A 26286-nucleotide genomic window follows, 5' to 3' on the forward strand; every position below is an offset into this window, starting at 1 on the left:
CCAGATCCTTAGCTGTGTAAATCAGCATAATTCAGTTGAAGTCAGTGGAGCTACATAAACTTACACCAGATGAGAATCTGGCAATATATGTTTTTCAAAAGCAACCACATGCCAAAAAAAGCTGTGCTATAATGTTAAAGGTCTGACGTGAGTTGACAAAAGACAAGAAATATCATCTCGCTGAAGAGATGGCCCCTCCGGGTCAAGATTGAGGCCCCTGGGGGATACCATATGGGGAAGCTGCTGCTACTGCCCAGGCTGTGCCTGTTCAGTAGATAGGATGTCTCTTTCTATGGTGATCAGTCTGACCCCTTTCCAGAGCACTAAAATTCATGCACACATTTTTTCTTCTTCTTTTTTTTTTAATTCAGAAATTGAATGTCTGATACTTAAGAGAGATTTTTAAAAAGCAAAGTGCAAACAGGCAGCAGGTTATGTTGAACATTCTGCTTACCCTTTCTCATCAGATGGTTTTCAAGATTAAAAATTGTATTCACCACTTAGAACTAGAGTATCCTGAGGTGCTCATGATTAGGAAATGTCTTCTGCCTAGTTTTTTAAACTGGTCCTGTGAGGAAAGTCACTAAGGCAGGCGTTCACACAGACCATGAAGTCAGCGGGGCTCTATGTGAGCTCAGAGAGCCAGCCTCGCGATTCTTCTTGCAGGACTCAAGCCTAGACAAAAACCATCTTATACAATAATGATAAATCCAGTGAAAGCCAGAATACTAATAAAGGGTTCCTGCCTATTATAAATGTCACAAACAGATGACCATCATCTAACAGATGGATACTTATTGACTTATGGACAATCCTGTGGCTCCTGCTAAACACAAACTTTGCACTAGGGAAGGCTGCATTTTCCTTCCACATTACTTGCTATACATGCAGTCTCCTGCTATAACTAGCCTGCAGATATAACTGAAATACTAGAATGAATGAACCTTTTGAGGTTCAGTTCTGAAAGTAAAATCATTGTGATGATCTCATGTTTTCTGTAGGCACTGAAGCTGTAACCAAGACCTCTACCACTGGAATAAAATGGGCCTTTGATATTTGTTGAGATGAAAGGACTAGGCTACTACATTGTGGGAAAAGAAAAGGAACAGAATTTTTGTGTCTACTCTATATTGTGCTACTGCTTTCCTGCTAGCTTAGCTGCTTTCCTTTCTTCCTCCCTTTAAATATTAAGGATCAAATATCTAATGGCAACCATTTCATTATGTGCTCACAGTCCATTGTTGGTTCAAACTATGCACATGCAACTACGGGTTCCAATTATAACATTTAGAGGCCTAGCCACCTGATTTTTTGCCTGCGATCAGGTGCTTATTCGTTGCCTCTCTTTTGCTCCCACAGTTAATGTACCTGCAGTTTACAGATTACAAGTGCAAAATTAGAAAACTATTTGAACCTCATTAATTTGTGTTTTGCCCAGACTACATAATCTTCAGCACTTGATTAGATTTCAGCACTGAACGAAACATCAGGATGATGTTGATGATGATTATTATGACGATGTGTATTACAGGAGCACATAGAGGCCACAATTAAGATCCTTGTGCTAGAAACCATAAAAACACATAGAAAGACACGGTGCCTGCCTTGAAGAGCTCATAGTATAAACAGAGAAACAGTACACTTCCTTGTTTTTTTTTAATATTCCCCAGCCACCTCCCTCACTCCCCTCTGTGCAGATGCCCCAGCCCACCTGGTCTACTGTTGTCACCCCAGAGTGCCCTCCTTCAGCTGGGCATAGATTCAGGCTCAGTCTGGAGCCATCTGAATACAAAGAAGAATTAATCAGTTAAAAAAAGTTAAAAGGTGTCATAACTCTAATAAAGAAAAGTATGAGCTGCCATTTTGTCATTCTGATGGTGTAGGTTAGGATTTGGAAAACGCATCTTGCCATTCCAGTGAATGGGTACACAGCTGCTGATTTCCTTTAATACTAGAATTTGTTCTACCTAATCTTTGGAGTGTATGAGGAATTAGAGGGACACTCAAAGCTGTTATAAGGCAAGATCTAGTGATTAAAAAATAAGGGCCATCTTCCCTTATGGGGGGGAAGAGAATAAGGCAGCATAAGGTACCCCATAATTCCCTGCACAGGCGTTGCACAGCTAACATATGAAAAGTAATATGTTGCTGGTGTAGCCAGAGGAGAGTCTGGGAGATAAATGTGAGTGAGTCATAACTCCTTGCCTGGTCTGCTCCTGGAGCAGTCCAGCTGTGCACAGTTCTTTACTCATGGCAGATTGCAAAGTGACAAGCGAGTCCTAGATAAACACAAATTGAGAAAGAGAGGGGATGTGTGTTTAACAGTCATTTACCCAGTTGTTCCAATGGCAAGATGTATTTTCTGTGTTCTAATTTAAAGCTTATCTAAAACCCACTGGAGTCAATGGGAGTCTTTCTATTTGGATCAGGCCCTTACTTCCTTAAATGGGATCCAGTCCAATGAAGTATGGAAATGTCCGCTCTCACTGAATTGCAAGCACTATTCCATGAGGGCCCAATTCTGCCACCATTTTTCACACTGAATAGTGCTGTACTATGTAAGTATTCTGTCTGAAGAAGGCACTGCTGATTATATGGATGGTGGCAGAATGGGGAACTAGATGGAGATAACAGCACTGAAATACGGTCAGGTAATTGAAAATTCATATATATATGACTAATCACTGTTGTTCTCCTTTCAGTAAATGGGCTAAATTGACACTGAAGTCAATGGGATTGCAGGGATGTAAAACTGGGCAAAAATGGGTGGAATCCCTTTAAAACTACAGAAATTGATTTTAAAAAAGTCAATCTTACATAGTCCCCATCCACTAGTAGGTAGTAACCTATTCTTCTGTCAGCAAAAGTAGGTTTGCCAGTAAACTTAAAAAGATCTTCTGCCTTGGGAGAGCTGTTTCCCTAAATGTCATAATTACAGTAATTATGTGCATTTAAATTACATGGTAATAAAATTAGAATCAAATCATTCTAAACTGAAGCTGAACAAGTTAGAAAAGCAGTGATCAATGGCGCTTAAATAGAGAACAGGATCAATATTTAATTGAACAATCTAATGGAAAAAATATTAACTTTTTTGTTGTAAACATTAATACACGTTGGTTTTCAGGAAATGTAAGATCTGATTAATTCCTAACTTGCTGGAAATGTGACTAGTGTATTATTTGTTAAATTATGAAATAAATATAAATATTTGATTGCTATTTAGCCAGAAAAAGGGTGAAATAAGAACATCATTTATACAAATGAAAAAGCAAACTCGTGCTTTCTTTGTCTCTCTACTGTATGCTTTTGGTGCATTACTACACCCTGATAGTTTACTGTCCAGATGCAAGCAGTACTTTAATCTTATTTTGTACCGTTAGCAACTGAAATCATTTCAACACCATTTATGCGTCTGGATAATTGTAGTGTGTCATGGGGAGTACAGAACTGTTTCTTTGCTGGTTAATCAAGCAATCATTTAATTTATAGTACCAGCTTTGTACACAGTATCCCAGAACACTTTTAAAAAACAAAAATAAATAAAAATGTTGAATGCGCCAATGTGATTTAGTGTGTCCAAAATGCCCATTATGCATCTATAAAGAGATCTCCAGTGCAAAGTAAATTGAAATAAACATATACTTTAATACTACACCAGGCAAATCAATACATACAGAGCCAGAAAAGAGCTGAATACCCTCAGCTCCTGTTGACATTAAGAGCCAGATCCTCAGCTGATGTTACTTGGCATAGCTCCATTGATTTCACTGGGGCTGTGCTGATTTACACCGGCAGATGATCTGTTCCCCAGAGAGCCCAGTTACTCCTAAGATTGGACCCACACTGAGCAGTAAGTAATGTCTTGTTCAGCCTATATTAGAATTATAGGTTTTTACAAATAGAAAAGTGTGGGGTGAACAGCAAATCAATATTTCATTAGTCTAAGGGCCTAAAAGAACTGCCTCAAGGGAGCAGAAAAGTGCTAAAACTCGTACACCTGTACAGATCACTCTTGCCTATTCAGAGACACAATGGGACCCATGATTAACAGTGCCCCTGAGATTTAAAATCTTTCTGGGACAAGCTATAACTTTCAGTTTATTCCACATCCATATGTGGTACAATATATTTAAAGTGTTTCATTGGCCCAAAGGCGATTTGAGGTCTTATCCGCCCTGGGTCCCAAGCACAGTTTGCTGAACCAGTTTATAAATCTTTTAAAACATGGCAACAATTTGGCCAGCTAACATGGCTAGGGACAAACTGTGTTCTAGCTCGTGGGCTATGTTCAGCCTGGAATGAGTAATGCAGACCCTAGTGACGTCTAGCCAGTCATCTTTAAACTATCTTACAGAAAGTGCTGTGAGATTTTAAACAATTGCAGATGATCAAATCATTTGTTATTTTCATTGGAAAGCTGACACAGTCTGCACCACTAGGCCACTCCCTCAATGTTCAGTCATTTGTCCTGTATGAATTCAAAGAAAAGAGAGCCACCTACTAAACTACTAGAGCTGCTTCCTGATGCACCCACCATTCCTTATAATTCTCCCAGCCGAGTGCTGACTTTACCCAATTTTGCAGAGTTTGTGAAATCTTATGGGATCACAGCACAAGTTGGTGTTGTCAATAATAATAATTTCAAATTTGAATTGAAGTAGTTCCGTGTCCCTAATTATGTTCAAGGTCCAATTGTACAAATACATATGGATGAGCTAGTGACTACAAACATGCACCAAATTCTGAACATCTTGCAGCTCCAGACTCTCCCATGTTATTAACCTCCCTTAAAGGATTGGCTTCAACGGGGAGACCTTCCTATGCCGTCTGCTTCTTTATGAATTCTAGGGAGGTCATTGTAGAGCTTTAAAAAATCATGGAGCCAAATGGAGTCTAGTCTGGGACTAGCTTTAATAGTGACAGGTAGCATGGGCTAGTGACTAGGGCACTAGACTGGAAGTCGGGAGATGAGTCTCAGTAGAAAACACTCTTCTGTCTTTATTGGTCTCTGACCAGTATGTGTAAATAGCTAAAGGACACTGATGCCTATTGGCACTGGTAGGTTTTGGGTCAGACACTTTTCAGGTGCCGTGGGAATACTCTGTGGGTAAAGAATTGTTCCAGAATTTTCCCTACCCTCTAAACCAGTGGTTCACAACCTTGGGTACACAGAGATCTTCCAGGTGGTACATCAACTCATCTAGATAGTTGCCTAGTTTTACAATAGGCTACATAAAAAGCACTAGTGAAGTGAGTACAAACTAAAATTTCATACAGACAATAACTTGTTTATTCTGCTCTGTATACTATACACTGATATGTAAGTACAGTATTTATATTCCAATTGATTTATTTTAGAATTATGTGGTCAAAATGAGAAAGGAAGCAATGTTTCTGTAATAGTGTGCTACAACACTTGTGTATTTTTATGTCTGATTTTGTAAGCAAGTAGTTTTAAGTGAGGCGAAACTTGGGGGTACGAAAAACAAATCAGTCTCCTGAAAGAGGTACGGTAGTCTAGAAAGGTTGAGAACCACTGTTCTAAATGATGGTTCCCACTCATGCCACAGCTGTTCATACTGGAGCAATTTCAAAAGCCTGGTCTACACTGTGGGGGGAAGGGGGAATCAATCTAAGTTATGCAACTTCAGCCACGTGAATAACGTAGCTGAAGTCGTCGTACTTAGAGCTACTTACTGCGATATCTTCACTGCGGTAAGTCGACGGCTGACTCTCTCCCGTCGACTCCGCCTGTGCCTCTTGCCCTTATGGAGTACCGGAGTCGACAGGAGAGCGCTCAGCAGTCAATTTATCGTGTCTAGACTAGACGCAGTAAATCAACCCCCACTGGATCGATCGCTGCCCATTGATCCAGCAGGTAATGCAGACAAGCCCAAGGTCTCTCAATGCCAGGGACTACCAAGAATGCTAGCTTCTATGTGCCTCCCTGGTGACTGAACAGCTAATACTGCAGAAAGGTAAGACCTCAAGAGCCCCATGCAGAGGGCTGGACTTGGGCGCCATGTAATTTGGCAGCTTTGGAAAGGGTGGCACAAAATACTTAACAGATTCAACCAAGTTTAAAACATATGGGCTTAGTTTCTTGTCATGTGTAATCAGTGAGCCATTCTGTATGCTGCAAACCCCTGTATTCTACTTCCACTTTGTCTGTTAGTCACTGAACACCCCATAGGCCTCCTCTCATTCACTTTTTCTTTTCTTCTCTTTGCCTCTTTGTCCACTGTTTGCTTTTTATTTCTTTTTTCTCTCTTTTGGCTGCAACATCCCCTCTTCTTTGAATTGATTGAATAATTGTATCCCTGCCTAAAATCCAATACAGAAATTTAATAATCATAAAAAACCCCAGTCCTATTCTTGTTACAATTAAAATTAAAGACCAAAGCAACGGTGAGATTGTTTGAAATGTCCCAACTTTTCCCATCCTATTAGATGCTTCTCTAGTCTGTTGCCCTAGTCTAATGCGACTGTACCTGCCACTATCCTTGTTTTCATCTGTAAAGCTGTCCTCATCCTACTGCTCTAGGCCATCACTTTGCCTGCCTGTCCCCAGTACCTGTGGGAGCAGCAGTGCCTGTTTATGAATGCAGATTCAGTGTGGTGGGGCTTCAACCTTTTGATAAATAAGTTGAGCCAGTTAAAAACCAGATGGGTGGCTGTATGCCAGGAGACAGCATCTGCTGTTCCCTCACCCTTGTCAGTGTGCCCATGGGCTTGGCTCAAGTACACACCAAAAGCTCTGGTCAAATAACCTGGTTTGCTGGAACAGGCACTCTCTATTTCAGGGAAAACAGCTCTCAGGTTTATGCTACTAACAACTGTTCACCTTCCATCAAAGAGGATGCGGGGGGTGCGGGGGAATAACCCAGATTATTATATCATCAGTGGCAGTTCACAGCTTGGTAACACATTTTTCTGAGAGCTGTGTATGCTTCCCTGTGGCCTAGAGGAGGAGTTAGCCAGTCATCCAAACTCCCTCTGACAAATAATGAAATAATGCAGTGTGAGAATTAGCAGTGCTTTAATGTAGCTTTGGGTATCTTTGTTTTTAACCTCATGTCATTTTTCAGCTTCTTGGGCTCCACCCTGCAGTCTGTAGTCCTATTCTGCTGCTGTTGCTCTCTTCTTTCCCTATTCAACATGGAGCATGCAGAAGAGGCTCTGTGTATCTGTGTCTGTCTCTCATTTCTGGGAAGCTTTGAGGCTGTGTCAGAACAGATTTCAGGCTTAGATTCCACTTGCTTCTGAGAGAACTAAAAATAAAAAGAGGAGGAGGAGGAAAGAAATTAAATTACATTCAGGCTGTTGCCTGTAAGCTGATGCCCAAGGATTTTTTTTTCTTTACCAGGTGTCACATTGAGGTTCCACACCTGAAATGTTTAACCTCTCATCGCCCGTAGCATGTTCTTAGAGCTAGGATTCACTATTATTAGTTTGCTTTTGGTAATGCCCATAATGGGCTATGCATTTTCCAAACCCAAAAGAATGCCCAGTTCCTGCCCCTTGAGGAGCTGTGGTCAGATTCTATATCTCCAGGCTTGCTGGCACCAGCTATAGCCTGCAACCAAATGGTTGAACCAAAGGGTCCACCCCAGGGTTTGTGACCCTAGTATTGGGCCCCATTTGAAATTAATTATGTCTCCATTAGATTAGTTTTCAGTTGTACTAAAGCGCTACACTCTTGGTCCCATGATCCTTGACAGCTTAGAGGAAATGGTTGGTTCATGATTTATCCCCAACCCCATCTGCCACCTAATCCTGCTGCAGCTGTTGTCTCTCTTGGATCCTTCTAACCGAGGGCTTGTCAGCGTGAACACTTAGTTCATGGCAGACCAGGGTGTGGATGTATCCTGCACTAGCTTGCTGTGCACTAAGTGTCCATGTGAACCATGCTTCCACACACTAAAAGTTCCTTAGGGTGCTTTGATCTGCTCCCCTTTCAAAGTGGGGTAGGTCAGAGCACTCTAGGGAATTGCTAGTGCACCACCACAGGGTCCACATGGACACTTAGTGCACAACACGCTAGTGTGGGATAGAGTCACGCTTCCGCTTGTCACAAACTAAGGGTTTGTTTAGACAAGCCCAGAGTGACAGCTGGCATATCTGTAAAATCTGTAGTGAGTGAGTTCTCCACCTGGAATGCAGGCACATTAGGAAACATTTGTGTTTGAGAGCTGAGGCCTAGTGAATGTTGATGTGAATGAAAGGTTTGCAGGTTTTCAGGCTCTCTAAGAATTGGGGAGAGGGGGGTGGGTGGCAGTCACAGCAGGAGTGGCAATGGCTGAACAGTGCAAAAAAAGGATTTGTGAATGTTCTTGTGAATATAACCAGCCGATTAGCTTTGCTGGAGTTTGCAAGTCCCTTTATTCTCAAAGCAGCCTTCGGGTGACCACGTTTGTATTTGCAGGAATCTCTGTAGAAAGCCAAGATGCCATTAATACTTGTCTGAATAAATATTTACAAATGGTCCTGGATAACTTGCAAGCAGGAAAAATGAATGGTGTGCCTCCTATTTATAAAACGTAGGTCATCTAGTTAGGGAAAGGAAACAATGCCAGCTGATATACGTGGCCAGTCATACACCCTGAATAGCAAATATGTATAGTGACCAGTTCATAAGGAAATCAGAAGCTAAAATGTCTGCATCTCAGCTCCTAGCCCATCATTTCATTTAGACTACTGCAGCTGAGATCATCTTCCTTTTTGCTCTTCTCCCCATGTCTCCCCCATAGAATCCCTTATCTGGCTCTTCCTCTTCCTCTGCCTCATCCTTTTTCCTGGTTCTTTCCTACATCAAATGCAAGCTTCTTGTTCTCCTCTTCAGGGCTTGGCAAGACTGTCTTCACACATCTCTGTTGTCCACTCCTCTTATTAGCTCCCTTAATCCTTAAATTCCACCCAGTCATATCTCCTAACTATTTCTTTTATTCCTTCTAGTCTCATTTTTGGAGCTTCTTTCATCCTTTTAACCCCTCCCCCTGTCATTGTGCTTCAAGGCGCATCCCTCTTTATCATAGCCCTCCTTAAAATCTGTTCATTTCACAAACTCCACAATTGATAAGGTATTTACCTACTGCACAGTTGTCCCTGGGTATTTTTGATGTGGTGTTAACATCAGAGTAATAAGAAGGAAAGAAGAAATGAAGAGCGTGAAGGAGAGTATGAATGAGAGAAAGTGGATGTGTAAAAGTATAGCTCTCTATGGTGAGGTATGTCTCTCCTGGTAGGTGAGGTAAGGTGTCTTGCATAAGGTCCCAGAGGGCAGAAGAATTCACCCAAATTATTACTTCTTCAGGGGGCTAATTTTTTTCTCATGATGAGTGCTGGGATATTTTTTGCTTCTATTCACTTTGGGCCCAGTCCACCAAAACCCTTAAGCATATGCTTACACTTAAGTATACAGGCAGCAGGACTGCTCATGTACTTAAAGTTAAGAATGTGCTTTTGCTGGACTGGGGGGTTAAAGAGAGAGGACCCCAGTCTTTCCAGTATAACAGGAACTTTTAGGACCTGATTCAAGCCCTGTTGAAGTCAATGGGAATCTTCCTATTGACTTCAATAGGCTTTGAATCAGACAAAGTGCCTTTGGTGTTAAGCCTGCTCTTCTAAATATACAGAAAAAGAGAGCATCTCTGTCTAGACCTAGCAGGCACAGACTGGCCAAAGGTGTGGCTCTATGGCTCTCTATAACTAGTGAATGATCTATGCCAGCAGTTTTCAACCTGTGGTCTGCAAACTATGTCTAAGGGGTCCGCAAAAGGTTGTCGTTACCATAGAACAGTGATTTTCTTAGAACTTAGAATTATGTCTAAGATTTCCAAAGGAGTCCACACTGCCATTTGAAATTTTTTAGGGGTCCGCAAATAAAAAATGTTGAAAACCACTGATCTATGCAAAGAATGGAGATTGCTTCTTCGCTTTTTAACTTAGTATCCTTATTTCATATTTGCATTTTCAATAAATATTTTCTTGTGTTTGTATGAACTGCTAAATATTAATTCTTCTGGTAATAACATATAATTTTAATTTAGTATATAACAGCTAAATATCTTCAAATCAGACAACTAAAAAATCCCTGGTAGAATTGTGTATTAACTGAAATAATTTCTGTTCATAAGCAGAATGAAAATTCCTGGTCTGCTGGTACATTTCTGGCAGGCTTTGCTTCATTGCAAGAGACTTCTCTGGATTTTAAGGAGATACTAAACTGCTGAGATCTGACAAGGCTGAATACTAAGAAAATGCATTTCAATTAAGTCTTTAATGTTTGTCTCAAGAATGGTTCAATTCCAAACAAAACCTTCAAACCTTCCCCCCAAATTTATAAACAGAGGTCCCAAGCAGGATCTTTCCAATAACAGTCTGCTATCTGGCTCTTAACCAGAGCTGACACTGTTGATTGGTGCTGACAGGATGTGCAGTCTATCCTGTACGCTAATGAGGCATATTCTGGGGCTTTCAAGGGTTAGCCACAGCTCTTTCTCTAACCTTAGAAATTTAGGCCTGGTCTACACTATGGGGGGATTGATCTAAGTTACGCAACTTTAGCTACATGAATAACGTAGCTGAAGTCGACGTACTTAGATCTACTTACTGTGGCGGTGTCTTCACTATGGTGAGTTGACTGCTGCCGCTCCCCCGTCGACTCTGCCTGTGCCTCTCGCCGAGCAGGAGTACAGGAGTCGCCGGGATTGATCGCTGCCCGACGCTCTGGCCGGTAGTGAAGTGTTTTCTGTCCACAATCTTGATCCTTTCTAAGGACAGTTAAGGAAACTGTATTTTAAAAGGATTGACTGATGATTTTGGAAAATAACCAATAACAATGCCAAGTCCTTTATGATTAGTAGCTGTCTTTTACATTCTGATTTTACTGGCACCTGTGTTTTATGTTTTCATTAGTCTCCAGTCTGTGATCAGTGAAACTACCAGTTAGCTTTGCAGCTGCGCAGCTTCTCCAAAATGGCAGAATGGTCTCTGTGCTAGAATAGGAAAGATGGACCTAAGTATTTGCCATCTTAGACCCTGAGCCTGTGAGGTGCTGAGTGACCTCAATTCCCATTAAAATCTGTACTATTTGAAGGTGCACAGCACTTGTAGCATTGGACCCTTAAAATACAAAACATAGCTGGCCTAGTGGTCTAGAAGCAGTGCAACATGTTGGATCAAAATTTGGGTTCTGAACTTGAAGCTTTCTGGCATTGGGGCAGTAGAGTTTGGGTGTGACAGTGTGCTTAGCCCAGGGGGAGGGCAAGAGTGCTTTGTTTTCCATATTTTTTCATTTTAACAGAGGAAGTAAAACTGCTCTGAGGTTTTCACAGAAAAGATTGCACAGCAAAAGCAGATGTTGACAAATACAAGGAAACACACGCCCACAAACGCTTATGAACAGGCAAACTTGTGGTACAGCTGTATGTAAATAGCCAAGAGGCCCGGCATTCTTGTTTGAAAACATGTAATTGGTGCCTGCCCAGTGGCAAATATTTAAACAAGATAAAATGCACTTTAACCTCCTATAACATCTGTCAGTCTGTGACCTCTATCCAGTAAGGCCTTATCTACATTGGAAGGGGTTTTTTTTTTGTATAAGCCAAAATATGAATATAGTTATAGTGGTATAACCTCTGTGTAGACACTTACCTTGTTATAAGACATCCCTACCCCCGTTTTTTTAAATTTAGCTGAAATCATTAGGTTGCTAAACTGCCAAACAAAAAATATCATTTTTCTGTTGGAATAATAGTGTCCAAATGGGAGGTGGTTATACCAGTATAACTATATACTTTCTTGTATAGACCAGGCCTATGTCATAATGTCCCAAAGGTGCTTCTCCTTCCCCTGCCGCTTTCTTTTTTCATGTTACAAACTTTGGACAATGAAGAAGTGTTTCACTATTTAAAGCACAGCTGGGCCTGAACCAGAACTCTGGTTCCAAACAATCTGGAACTTTGGGCAAATTGGCACCCATTTATCTGTGGGTCCTTTAATTTTTCTTCTTTGCAAAGAGACATACTCACTCTTCAGCTACCCTACCAGGCTAACCTGGGATTATGAACTGTCAGGGAACCCTGGTCCAACCCTCATGTAGCAGGGGTGGTAAACTGTGTGCAGGGCATTTGTATGGGGGCAGTGGGGTAAACAAAAATCAAGCAAATGGAAGGAGGCAAGAGAATTCTTCTCCAGGCCATCTCCTATTGACAAGGCAAGACATGAATTAGCATAGTTGTGACATTCTTTCAATCTGTGAGTTGTATTTTGACGGGAAACCTTCTGATTAAAACAGGAACTTCCCTCAGTTGTTGTTTGCAAATACAAACACTTCAGAGGAAAGTTTGTATCTTTACTAGGGTAGGAGCAAGGAAGTTGGAACAGAAGAGAATCCTTCTCATTTCCCCCTTACATAAAGGAAGTGCATCACATTTATATTATAGCAGAACTTCACTGAGCTGCGCGTAGTGTAAATGGCAAATCTACACTGAAAATGGAGTGTGGGGTTCTGCTACTGTGCTGAGTACAGGGCAGGGGAGTACAGAATGCCTTGGTCCTAATGGCTAATGCAAGAGCACCAGGTAACCTCCTCACATCTCTGCTGGCAGCCAGTAACACCCTAGACCAGGTCTAGATACTCTCAATGGTGCCACTGCTCCATGCATGTGCAAATCCACACATCTCATGTCTACACTGAGAGTCATCTCCCATCCCTACCAATTAGTGTAGATTACAATAATTAATAATGAATAACTCTTATGTAGCACACTTGTCATCTGTGGATCTCAAAGATCTTTCTTTACGAAGGAAGTAAGCAGTGTGGAGTCAGGTTATGCACCTGGTGTTTGGGTCATTAGTGGTGGGTGGTAGAGGAAGGCCACCCTGCACTCACCCAGCAGCACTGGTTCCTGCCCCTGCAGGGCTGGACCCTGCTTCCCATTCCAGGTGTTACAACCTGGCATCATAGCCATTCAGGTTTAGCATGGCCACCCCTCTGTCATGACAGATGGGCGGCCAGACCAGATGTGAATGCCATGTTGCAGCCCCCAGAGTGAGAAGCCAGCCCAGGCCTATGGGACAAAGTTAAGTGCAGAGTGGGGTCTGTCTCCAGCTCTGTGGGAAAATTTATGCTGTACACCACCTTTTATCAATTGTATAATATGCTTGAAAAGGCACAAACGTACTTGTAAAGACCAGCTGGGGTCAGGGGGTAGTTCCCCCCACCCCATTCCCATATGAGCTCCACCACTGGAGGTAATAAGTATTACTATCCCGATTAGAATAGTTAGGTGCAGCTGTAGTTTCACAACAGTAAAGTGAAGCTGAAGAATGCCTTGTAATTGAAATAGTGGCTTAAGACCAAATTTTCAATCACTCACAATCACTATTTCAGGTTGTGATAGAGTTCTCGGAGGGCCAGGTGGGGTCTGGTAGGTAGTGTGCCCAGTATCCAGCCTCGCCTCCCAGCAGGAAGGCCTTTCAGTACAGTTCCACACCTGTGTATGGCCTTTGCTTCCCCTTGGGTTTTCAGTGTCCTTGCCCTTTTCTTACCAGAAGGGGAATGGGGGGGAATGAGGCTTATGTCCCTCCTGCAACAAGGGCAGTTGATAGGGGAACCCAGGCCTTCCCACTCCACCGGGCTCTGACCTAGGGCCCTATGAGAGTCACTCAGTGTTCAGCACAAGTTATCCTCCCGGGGCACTTCCTGCCATCCGTCTCTGCCCATGGCTCCAAGTCCAATGTAACATAACTAAACCTTCAGCCCCAACAGGCTCAGCCTGCAGTCCTGTTCCTCACAGCAGGGGCTTCTTCAGCACCCTTGGTAGGTGCTGTCTTCATCAGGGTAGGTCTGTCTTCCTCTCCAGCCTCCCACTTCTGAGCTGGGTTGCTCCCTTTTAAGCTTCCTCTCCAGTTGGATCATGCACTGCAGGTCTGGAAGGGTGGGGCTACCTGGGTCTAGTATTATCCTTTAAACCTTTTGGGCCCGGTGTGGGGTTTGTACACTCCATTACACAAGTGCTCAGCTCCCAGTGACCCAGACAGATTTTCAGATGACCTGAATGAGACTTACTATACCTTGGGGGAGTGTTTTGTAACCCCCATATTCCTCATCTGTATATAATTGTGATATTGCATATAAAGCAGGCCATGTGAGGTATCAGGGGAAAGGTTATGATCTGCTGAAAGACCTTGTTCTATCTAAATATGTGCAACATCAATGCATATGAAATTATAAGAATTGAGTTGTATGGTTTTCACTAAAATACGCAGTGGGTTTGGGAGGCACCCAGATACTAGGTCTACAGAGACAACGACAAGGGAGGTAACCAATACCTGGGTGGGTGCTGCTGAACAGACATCACCAGCCATTGTCCAGCAAGGGAGCTACAATGCAATGACTCACCTGCATAAGACCACCCCAGGGGAATTGCTCAACTTTGCCTGGGGACTCAGCACTGCCCACCAGACATGCCTGGACTTGTGTTCTCCAAGCAGATGGACTAAGGGTATAAAACAGAACACAGGGGCCACATGCTGGACCTTTCTCCTGCCCCCACCTATGCTGCAAGCGACAAAGACACACGGAGAAGAACAATTAAGACTCCAATAGAAGAGACTGGCCCAGGTTAAGGGACAAACCTGTATATTTAAGGACTGCAGTGGGGTGAGAAAAACTGCTTAATCTAGATATTGCCCAGTCTAATAGGGTTGAGACTTTAGACTGTGTGCTTATATATTTTTTATTTTGGTAACTGACTTTTTGCCTATCGCTTATAATCACTTAAAATCTATCTTCTGTAGTCAATACATTTGTTTTACTGTTTATCTTTACCAGTGAGTTTGCCTGAAGTGTGTGGTAAATTTGCTCAGGTTTGCAAAGGTTAATATATATCTACTTTTCATTGATGAAGTGGTGAACCAACTAATAAATTTGCACTGCTCGTCTTGAGCAGTGCAAGACGGTATATTCCTGAGGTACACTGCTGGGAGCTGGAGGCATTTGGCTGTGCCTTTCTCTGTGTGATTCATGAATGGCTCTGGGAGCATTCGTGCAGTCTAGCTGGATGTGGGTCTCCACATCCTGTTATGCTGAGTAGTCACAGCACCTGAAGGGATTTGCTGCTTGTCACTAGCAAAGCATTGTGAGAGACAGCCCAGGCTGGAGAGTTATGGGGGCTCCGTTATGTGGTGCAGCAGTCCCAGGCTGCACCACGCTTCTGAAATCTGACCACTTATTTTGTGGCCTTACTGGGAGCAGAGCTGTTCTGAAAATTTGACTCCGTTTGTGTGTGCTGGGCTCTGTGGATAATCTGACCCTATATCTCCTGCTTACTATTAATCTGTATAAAATTGTGTTGAATTGTGATTACAGAGACTCTTTACGCTAACAGCTCTCTGGTCATTTGTAACAGCACACAAGGTCGTTGTTACTGTGTAATCTTTTTGGAGTGGGCATGATGCAAGTAACTTGTTTTTTTTTTTTTTTCCATCCTATCTTTTCCCTACAGCTGGAGGAAGGGGAACGTTTCGCCAAGATGGTGATAGATCTAGGAGAGGATGCTGGAGAGTTCCTAGCTAAGGGGTATCTTGCCTTGGGTCTGACATACAGTCTTCAAGCTACTGATGGTAAAGATTGATCAAATATTGTGCATAAAGCAGCTATTCTGAGTCTTCAGTGTAAGCAACGTATTAAAGACATTGTTGAAACTTTGGCTGATCATGGAAAATAATCAAACTCCTAAACTACTGGGGAATATTCACTTGCTTTCTGAACAACATCTGCTTTGATAGGCTACATGGAATTTTTATGCTGAAGTACAAACACAAACTGCTCAGATTTCCTATTCATTTGGGGAGAAGGTCCATTTGCCATGGCCAACAAGTGTTGAGGTGTTTGAATTAAACGTGTAATAATTTTTTCTCAAGAGTTCATTTATTTACATAATAAAGCCTGACTTTCCATCTATTTTCACATTCATAAATCACAAAGGAAAACAGGAACTCCTGAGTTCAACTCCTGGCTTAACACTGATTCCCCCTGTGGATTTGAGCAAGTCATTTAACCGCTCTGTGTCTCTGTTTCTCTATCATTAAAATAATACTTATCTACTCCTCTGAGGCACAGTGAAAGTGAACTAGGTAATGTTTGTACAGAGCTTTGAACGGGAAAAGAGTTATGCAAGCACCAAGCATTATGTTTTAGTTCTCAGTAGGCTCTGCAAGCTTGGCACATGGAGGTGTGACGTGCTCTAACACCCATTGCATGGAGTGCAGGAAAGGCTTTTAATTCTGTTTTCCATCACGCTCACATCTAGGAGCAGCTTAATTTACTCTCGGACGCCAATACTAATGTTCCAACACAAACCTGCTTGAGTAGTTGCTGAATCAGCAGGCATTCTGATCAACCTGGCCATGCCCATTAATGCACCATCACCCACTTTTGCTTAGGTTTAGGCCCATTTGTTTACTGTCTCTGTGGGCAGTAGTTCAGATCACAGAAAAGCTCTATCTTCCGTGCTGTCAATGAGGGTAGTACTGCTGCATGCTTCCCCACAGCAGAGCAACTTGATCAAATATATTTGTGCTCTTCATTAGTAGAAGTCACTGTGAGTCTCCAAGCAACCATATCTGATCCAGTGGGCAGCTACTCTGAGAAGTGCCTCTCCAAAGTGGTTGGTAATATATAACACAGTTTCTTCTCTGTTTCACTGCCCCAAAGCAGTTGCTCTTGGAAACAACTTGAACTTTCTCTTATTTTCTAAAGTCCTTTAAAACATTTGAGTCCTACATAATGGCCTTCTTCCTCAGGCATCGTGCCCAGATTTTGTTTAATTGTCTCTACGATTGTACAAGATCCCAGAGTCTATTTTCAGATGGACTTTTTAAATATGTTAATAAATAAATAGTAAAATGATTATCCTCGGTAATGGAACTTTATTAAAGGGTTTCTGATAAATGAAGTTGTAGAGGAGTCTGTTGGACTCCACTGTAATGATCAAAGTATTTAAGGAGCTTTAGTGTGAGTTTTAATGCTTTCTCTTCTGGAACTGTGTCTTCTCTGAGTTTTCAAGAGGTTAACAGGGTTCAGGAATGTTCTGACCTACAACAATCTCATTTATTAAAAAAACACTTAACCTTCACTACAGCAGCTCTGCACTTGTGTCCAATTTAGCCTCTGAATTTCATCATGAAATAGTGGAGTTTCTGCCTTTCAGACCTCATATTTTTCGTGTTAAACTAGGCAGGGCCAACTGTTTAGTGGAGGTGTCTGGCAAATTCTTTAAGAGAAACTAGAGACTGTGCTTTCCTCGTTGAGATTATCTTATTTTAATAAAATGGATTAAATCCCTTTAAAACATACTTGTTTCCAAGTACATGAATATCTGGCATTTTATCCCAAAAACCCAAATCTGTACTGAAGAAGATTTTGTTGTTGTTGTTGTTATAGGAAGAATAAAATATTTATCATAGAAATGATGTAGAAGTTGATGGGGGTGAAAGGAGGAGAATCAACCCCCAATATAAACCCTATATTTCATATTGTGAAAGATTTTGTGTGTGTGTGTATTCTCGTGTGTACAAACACATTCACAATGTCAGATACAATCACACAAATATCTGTGTATATATGTTAACTTCCATAACTTTCCATTTAAATTGACTTCTGATTGGTACAGCACACTCAGTGCTAATTAATAAATTGTTTCAAAGCCACTTGACAACTTTTGTTAGAAAGTTCATTAGAATGTAAGACATTTTCTGACTAAGATTAGGCTTTCTCTTTTTAATTCGTACTTTATCAATAGTTAGCAATATCCAGTGAGATAGAGACATAGAATATTCAAAACTAAACCTTTTGCTTTGTGACACTTTCTGCTTTACAGCATGACTGTTTCTTTGCAGGAGTGGGATGAGAGAATCATATTGAATATCATTAAAACATTTTCTGGCCTTTTTTGAATAATCTTCAAAAAAGTCCCTTTATACATATAAGAGCTACCCTCCTGATAAGACAAGATTGCTCACCACACAATTATTATGTGGCTCCCTTGTTCTCATAAGGTATCTGCTTATGTGTTGTTGAACTAAATCTCACTGAAGCAGCTGAGGGATGTGTTGTCCTCAGTAGAGGATGCCTTCATTTCTCCTTCATTCTCAGGAACACAGATGGTTCATTGCTCCAGCACATCTATTTCTTCTCTAGGTTGTTTTTTTATGGCTAAAATCTGTGATAGGTTGGAGCATTTTTAACAGTGTATCTCCCCCCCCCCCTTGCTATTCCAGTTTTGTCACTGTCTATAGTGCCAACTTTGTCTCCCTTGGGTCTCATACAGAATTCATATAAGACAAGGGAAGGTAGGCTGAGTTTAACTAAGGCCTGGCAAGGGGAAAAATCTGCAAGTACAGAATATATTGTGAAATGCAAGTACTCATCATACCTGCCCCCGACATTCCTCAGCTAATCCTTAAATATTCCCTGGCTTCCGCCCATTCAGAGAATGTGATTGGAACTTTGGATACAATGTATCAAATCAGGAATGGAAGGGAAAATGTTTCTCTAGCTAGCCATAAGAACTGCATACAGTTAGTATATTCAGGGCACAAGCTAATATGAGAAAGCTGTAGGCATTGCTTATTAGTGAACCACTCCTAATTTGTAGATCAATAATCAAACCACATTCTTTCATATTTGATATATGATAAGAATTTGGGCTGCAGCATAAGTTGCACTGAACTAAGGCCTAAGGAGCTTAATTCCCATTTTCAAAAGTGACTTTGCACCAGATTTTCAAAAATGTTTAGATGCCAGAACACCTTTTGAAAATCTAGCATTTGGGAGCCTAAATCCCATTGATTTTCAGTAACACTTAAGCTCTTAAGGTCCAGATCCTCAAAAGTATTAAGGCACCTAACTCTCATTGATTTATGTGATTTATCTCATGTGGCTTAATTAAATCAAGCTGCATTTCCACTGAGACTGTGATAGTTGTATTATCAGTTTGTAATCTGTCAGGTCTCTTCAAAACCATCTTCCAATAGTTTTTGGAAGTTTAGTCCCTTTCTGTAAAGTCTCTCGTTGAATAAAAGAAGCATGGTATGTTCTGATCAAAAGTCCTCATTGTCCCCACATATCTCAGCATGCTTATGGTAGTTGGATGCAAAGGCAGAGATTTAGGGCCAGATTTCCAGCTTGTATGATTAGCATAATTATACTGAAGACAATAGAGCTACACCAATTTGCAACCGCTGAAGAGCAGAACCATAATCTTCAAGAGTTCCACTAAGTGTCATTGGATAGCTGAGACAGCAATCCTTCTTTCTCAGTTAGCTAAATGTGAGGTTGATGCTTATGGAAGAATTTCTGAACTCCCCCAATATATTTTAGGTATTATACTACTTTTTAAATGAGGTATAAATAGTGTGCTGAATAGCCAGAAATCAGAAGTTTAGGATGATTCCACCTGATAAATTCTATAGAGTTTTTCATTTTATTTTCATTGTTTGAATATATATATATATATAACAAATAGCAAAATTCCTCCTTGTCACACTTTTCTCTGCCTTCTTGGATTAGCATTTCTAGCAACTTGGCCACAATATTTGGTGGTTTTTCTAAGAGATGTATAATCAGTAGCATTAAGTACGAAGACTTCTTTTTCCTGGGTAGATGCTTATAGCCATTATGAGATCATTTTTCATGTTTCACCAGCAATTTTGCATTATTGTTGAGTTTTTTAATTTTTTCTCTGTTTCTTTTCTTTTCTTTTCTTTTCTGTCTTTACTTACAACATCAGGTAGTGGACCTGAAGTTTCAGTCTGTCTGGAGAGGTCTATCCAGGGTGAAGTGTTCCAGTCATTTCTTTAAACTGTTCATTTTGTGTTTTATTTTTACTAACCACTAGCTTATCTGGTTAGTAAAAATAAAAAAAGAAGAAGGGGGCTTCAATTTTCTTATCACGTCTCTGCCTTTCAAGATGTTTTATGGCATAATCACTGGTTGATCTTTCTGTAATTTTTTGGGTGTTGAAGACTAACAGATACCACTCCAGATTGAAATGGATGTTAAAAAGAACTTAATTTATCATTGCAGCTTTATTTTCTAACCACATTGGCATAGAAAATGTCTGACTTCGCAGTATTACCAAACTTACTGGTGTTCTGCTTTTCATTCAATGGCACGTTTGATCTTAGAGAATCTGAAGAAACTGTTTACCCACATTTTTTGGGCATGAATTCTCTGTTTTTCTACTTAACTCTTTAAAGTGCTTGTATTTTACTTTACTTTCAAAGAATAATGTGTTTTCCTTGCATTATGTCACTTGTTCCTGCCACTTCTATCAACTTGAGGCATGTTAAGTCAGATAAACTCATACATTGATGTTTGGTCTTCACTAAACACTAATCTCCTCTTTGCAGTATTGATCAGCAGCATGTAGAATAACAAATAACCTCCTTGTGAATTGTGAAGACTGAAAAGCAATATGAGCTAGCCTGCTTAATACAGAACAATGCTATCAGATGCCCAGCCCACTTGGCAGATGTTTTTAGGTTCTAGAAAACCAAGCCTCCGTAACAATTGCATACCCCTCTATTCAGTATCCAATAACAATGAATTACATCCATAAGTCGTACCCTTCTATCCATTCCCACAGCCCTCTATTCTAGGGTCCTAGAATGATCCTTAAGTTTATCATTTCCTAACTGGCATATCAAGAATCTAGAACACGTCCATTCTACTTTTTTTAGAATTACTTTACAGATAGAAATTAGAGCCCAATGAGTCAGATCCTTATCTGTGCTGAGTTCACACTTGGCACTGCTGAAGAGAGCGCACAGGAGGCAACTGGGGACCAAAACCATGCTTAGCATAACTTGGAGCAGCTTGGCCAGAAAGCCTGCTGTGCTGGCCAAGAATCTGGCAGAGCACCATGAGCTCTACCCCTGACATTCCCTCTCTTCAGCCTGGCACACTCCCTGTGTGAAGTGGATAGAAGGTGGTGGAGAGCTGGGTATACCTTAGTGAGGGCATTACCTAGTTAGCTGCCCCATTAGGGTAGCTTTCCAGGGGCTTTGGGCGCTGTTAGCACCAAACACCTAGGGCCAAGAGTCTGGCTCTGATGTTTCTAGTTTTAAAAAGCCTTTAAATTATGTGTATTATGTTAAAGAAAACATTTCAGAGTCACAGAGAAGCTTTTTTTTTTTTTTAACAGAGGGAGGGGGAATTCCTTGAAAAAACCAACAAATATTTTTAAAAAATGTCTTTGTTGTCATTTTTTTCCAAAAACAAAACTGGGTTTCTCACACCCTTACATATAAGTGCTAATATCCTTCTGCTATTGTATGCTAACATTTTAAAATGTATTGAAAGTGCTCTCTGTCTAACTGTTAAATAATCATATGTGTCTTGTCCTGCAGCTACCCTGAAATGTTCTCAAGACACATTGCACAAGAAAGCCCTTCATACTTTGGAGAGGTGAGAAAGAGCCTGACTAGCTGCTGTTTGCTTTTGCTCTTTGGATGAATCCAAATTAGTTCTTTAGTTCTTTTAAAAATATATATATGCTCTTCAAAAAGTTTCAACATCTCAGTTTTTAATATAATACATAAGAAGAGGCATATTGGGTCAGACCAATGGTATATCTAGCCCAATAGCCTATCTTCCAACAGTGTTCGAGACAGTTATCAAGTGATCCATCCCCTGTGGTCTAGTCCCAGATTCCGGCAATTAGGGGTTTAGGGACACTCAGAGCATGAGGTTGCATCCCCAACCATCTTGACTATTAGCCATTGATGGAGCTATCCATCAATTTGAAGCACTTGCAGGAGAGGAAGCTGAGCAGGAACAGTCAACATGGATTCACCAAGGGCAAGTCATGCCTGACCAACCTGATTGCCTTCTATGATGAGATAACTGGCTCTGTGGATATGGGGAAAGCAGTGGATGTGATATATCTTGACTTTAGCAAAGCTTTTGATACAGTCTCCCACAGTATTCTTGCCCGTAAGTTAAAGAAGTATGGATTGGATGAATGGACTATAAGGTGGACAGAAAGCTGGCTAGATTGTCGGGCTCAATGGTTAGTGATCAACGGCTCGATGTCTAGTTGGCAGCCAGTATCAAGCAGAGTGCCCCCGGGGTCGGTCCTGGGGCCGGTTTTGTTCAACATCTTTATTAATGATTTGGATGATGGGATGAATTGCACCCTTAGCAAGTTCGCAGATGACACTAAGCTGGGGGAGGGAGAGAGATATGCTGGCGGGTAGGGATAGGGTCCAAAGTCACCTAGACAAATTGGAGGATTGGGCCAAAAGAAATCTGATGAAGTTTGACAAGGACAAGTGCAGAGTCCTGCTCTTAGGAAGGAAGAATCCCATGCACCGCTACAGGCTGGGGACTGACTGGCTAAGCAGCAGTTCTGCAGAAAAGGACCTGGGGATTACAGTGGACAAGAAGCTGGATATGAGTCAGCAGTGTGCCCTTGTTGCCAAGAAGGCCAATGGTATATTGGGCTGCATTAGTAGGAGCATTGCCAGCAGATTGAGGGAAGTGATTATTCCTCTCTATTCGGCACTGGTGAGGCCACACCTGGAATATTATGTCCAGTTTTGGTTCCTCCACTACAGAAAGGATGTGGACAAATTGGAGAGAATCCAGCGGAGGGCAATACAAATGATTAGGGTGCTGGGGCACATCACTTATGAGGAGAGGCTGATGGAACTGGGCTTGTTTAGTCTGCAGAAGAGAAGGGGGGGGGATTTGATAGCAGCCTTCAAGTACCTGAAGGGGGGGTTCCAAAGAAGATGGAGCTTGGCTATTCTCAGTGGTGGCAGATGACAGAACAAGAAGCAATGGTCTCAAGTTGCAGTGGGAGAGGTCTAGGTTGGATATTGTGAAATAGTGTTTCCTTAGCAGGGTGGTGAAGCACTGGAATGGGTTACCTAGGGAGGTGGTGGAATCTCCATCCTTAGAGGTTTTTAAGGCCCGGCTTGACAAAGCCCTGGCTGGGATGATTTAGTTGGTGTTGGTCCTGCTTTGAGCAGGGGGTTGGACTAGATGACTTCTACCCTAATATTCTATGATTCCATGAACTTATCTATTTCTTTTTTTAACCTACTTATACTTTTTGCCTTCACAACATCCCCTGGCAAACGAATTCCACAGGTTGATTGTACATTGAGTGAAGAAGTACTTCCTTATGTTTTGTTTTAAAGCTGCTCTCTATTAATTTAATTGGGTATCCATGGTTCTTGTGTTATGTGAAGAGATAAATAACACTTCCCAATTCACTTTTTCCACATCATTCATTTTACAGACTTCTATCATATCTGTGCTTAGTCATCTCTTTTCTAAGCAGAACAGTCCCAGTCTTTTTAATCTCTCCTCACATGGAAGCTGTTCCATTCCCCTAATCATTTTTGTTGCCCTTCTCTGTAAATTCTCTGATTTTAATACATCTTTTTTGAGATGGGCAACCAGAACTGCACACAGTATTTCAGGTGTGGGGTTACCATAGATTTATAAAGTGGCATTATGATATTTTCTGTCTTACTATCAATCCCTTTCCTAATGGTTCCTTTCTGTTAGTTTTTTTGACTGCCACTGGACATTGAGCAGATGTTTTCAGAGAACTATCCACAATGACTCCAAGATCTCTTTCTTGAGTGGTAACCACTAATTTAGACCCTATCAATTTATGCATATAGTGGGATTATGTTTTACACTGTGCATTATTTTGCACTTCTTAACATTGAATTTCATCTTCCATTTTGTCACCCGTTTGTGAGATCCATTTGTAACTCTTTGGAGATTTGGAGTTAGCTATCTTGACTAATTTTGTATCATCTGCAAATTTTGCCACGTCACTGTACATCCGCATTTCCAAATCATTATGAATATGTTGAACAGCACTGATCCCAGTACAGTTCCTTGGAACACCCCACTATTTACCTCTCTCCATTGTGAAAGTTGACCATTGATTTCTAACCTTTGTTTCCTATCTTTTAACCAGTTACCAATCCATGAGAGGACCTTCCCTCTTATCCCATGACAGCTTACTTTGCTTAAGAGCCTTTGATGAGGGACCTCGTCAAAGTCTTTCTGAGTGTCCAGGTACACTATATCAGCTGGATCACCCTTGTCCACATGCTTGCTAACACCCTGAAAGAATGCTAGTAGATTGGTTAGGCATGATTTCCTTTACAAAAGCTGTGTTGACTCTTCCCCAGCACATTGTGTTCATCTGTGTTTGCTAATTCTGTTCTTTGCTATAGTTTCAACCAATTTGCCTAATACTGAAGTTAGGCTTATGGACCTGTAATTGCCTGCGCAGAGCTGGGACAGCACACTAAATGAACGCACACTCAGCCAACATCTGACCACACCAGGATCACTCTGGAGCCTATTTTACATTAGGTATTCTCCAGTCATCTGGTACAGAGATTGATTTAAGTGATAGGTTACATACCACAATTAGTATTTCTGCAATTTCATACTTGAGGTCTTTCTGGTGACTTATTCATATTTAATTTATCAATCTGTTCCAAAACCACCTCCTTTGAAACCTCAATCTGGGACAGTTCCTCAGATTTGTCAACTAAAAAAAATGGCTCAGGTGTGGGAATCTCCCTCACATTCTTGGCAGTGAAGACAGATGCAAAGAATTCACTTAGCTTTTCCACAATGGCCTTATCTTCCTTGAATGCTCTTTTAGCATCTGGATTGTCTAATGGCTTCACCAATTGTTTGGTAGACTTCCTGCTTCTGATGTACTTAAAAAAAAATTTTATCTCCGCAATTGTCTTTCCAAATGACTCCTACAATAGCAAGAATGCAGCAGGTCATCTGGCTACATTTAAAAGCTAACTTTTGTGAAGTATCACCTTTTTTCTTAAATTACAAAACAAGACAAAAATTGAGTTTTAAATCTATTATGAAAAGTTAACTGTAAGAATGACCTTATGAGGTTCCAAGTTTAATGCATCTCAAGTTTATAAGGAAAAAGATTTTTTCCTAACTGTTAGTCTCACAAACTCGATCTATCTTAGCTGTTTTAAAGTACGTGTCATCAGGGGTTCTAAATTTAACACAAGGTCTTTAAGTCAGACTGAATTCTTTTTTTCTTGCACATTATCATCTATAATAGAGATTCTGCAGATCAAAAATCTGCCCTTGGTTACACCTGGACAACTGCTTTGTATTCAGGGAGTTTGTGCCAATTGACTCTGTAATTGTATCTTAGTAAAAAGTTCTGTTGATGTTACACAAGAAAGAATAGAATCCATCTCACTCGCTGTCATCTATGCTGGCTCTGCAGCAGTAACAGTATATAGTAGTAAAAACTTATTTTTGTTACTAAAGTCAGCAGATGTGACTCTGGATACTCACCACATGGTAATCTGAAGAGCAAGAAATTGCCACTTTTACCAAGTCTCTCTTCTTTCAAGTAACACGTACCTAGACTCATGTAGTAACTCCATGACAGTGCTATTTCCATGTAATTGCTATGCTGCCTTGCTTTTTAACTGTCTTTATTTTTATTCTTTGACCTTTCCCACTGACTACGACTTGTTTTCCTGGTATCTTAACTCTAGCTAGGAAACAGATAAGTCTTTAGACAAACATCAGATACTCATAGTTCAGCCAAGCCGGGGCATTACAAGAGTCAGCCAGCTAATACCCTGTGTCTCAGTGTATTTATGTTTATCAGTTCCAAAGTACATGTAGACTCTCAGCCCATGATATAGAATCCCGAAGCCATCCTTAAACACGGGTCTCTCAGCTGGAAGCCTAATTCCATCAGTTTGATTATTTTTTAATGCCCTTTAAGGGGATGCTGAGCAACAAAATAGCAGCTCTTCTTTCTTTCCCAAGCCATTGTCAGTCAGTGTTCACATACACCCCTGTGAACTTCCCCCCCTTTTTAACCCTTCCGTCTATTGTTAAAGGGACTATTGAATATTTTATAATAACTACGTAAAAAACAGGCAGCCCACCCTACCCCAGTAGTCAGGATCAGGGTTGGATTTGGTCTTTGGTAAAAAGATCAGTATGTTGATTATACATACTGCAACATGATATATCCATTGTCAAATCCTAATCAGATGAATAATATCTTTGGTGTGGAACACACTGGCCACAGGTTCAGAGAGAAGTTCTAAACAAGTAGAGTTAAAGGGCTCTCTTTGTCCAAGTTAAACTAATTGATTCTAGAGCCGTTAATTAAAATCATCAATGCAATTGCTTTTTTCTCATCAGCTATGTGAGAACTTTGTGGTAAC

General features: G+C 41.0%; 1 protein-coding gene and 1 long non-coding RNA gene across 6 annotated transcripts in view; one reads left to right on the plus strand and one right to left on the minus strand.

Moving 5' to 3' along the window:
- TTC7A (tetratricopeptide repeat domain 7A) overlaps window positions 1–26286 on the plus strand; it is a 280895-nt gene that overhangs the window by 94043 nt on the left and 160566 nt on the right. For 3 of the 5 annotated variants that reach the window (XM_065589566.1, XM_065589568.1, XM_065589570.1), the window contains 3 exons: window positions 15516–15633; window positions 19803–19847; window positions 21424–21481. In XM_065589566.1, the coding sequence (XP_065445638.1) occupies window positions 15516–15633; window positions 19803–19847; window positions 21424–21481 (221 nt within the window). The remainder of the gene's footprint in view (window positions 1–15515; window positions 15634–19802; window positions 19848–21423; window positions 21482–26286) is intronic. The other 2 variants (XM_005311464.5, XM_065589569.1) reach the window with 1 other exon arrangement.
- Window positions 6253–25518, minus strand: LOC135982530 (uncharacterized). The gene is made up of 3 exons (XR_010599931.1): window positions 25394–25518; window positions 10616–10775; window positions 6253–7274 (listed from the first exon to the last, which is right to left on the minus strand). It is a non-coding gene; the product is annotated as an uncharacterized LOC135982530 (long non-coding RNA).

Source organism: Chrysemys picta, chromosome 3 (assembly GCF_011386835.1).
Source record: "Chrysemys picta bellii isolate R12L10 chromosome 3, ASM1138683v2, whole genome shotgun sequence".
NCBI classification, from domain to species: Eukaryota; Metazoa; Chordata; order Testudines; family Emydidae; genus Chrysemys; species Chrysemys picta.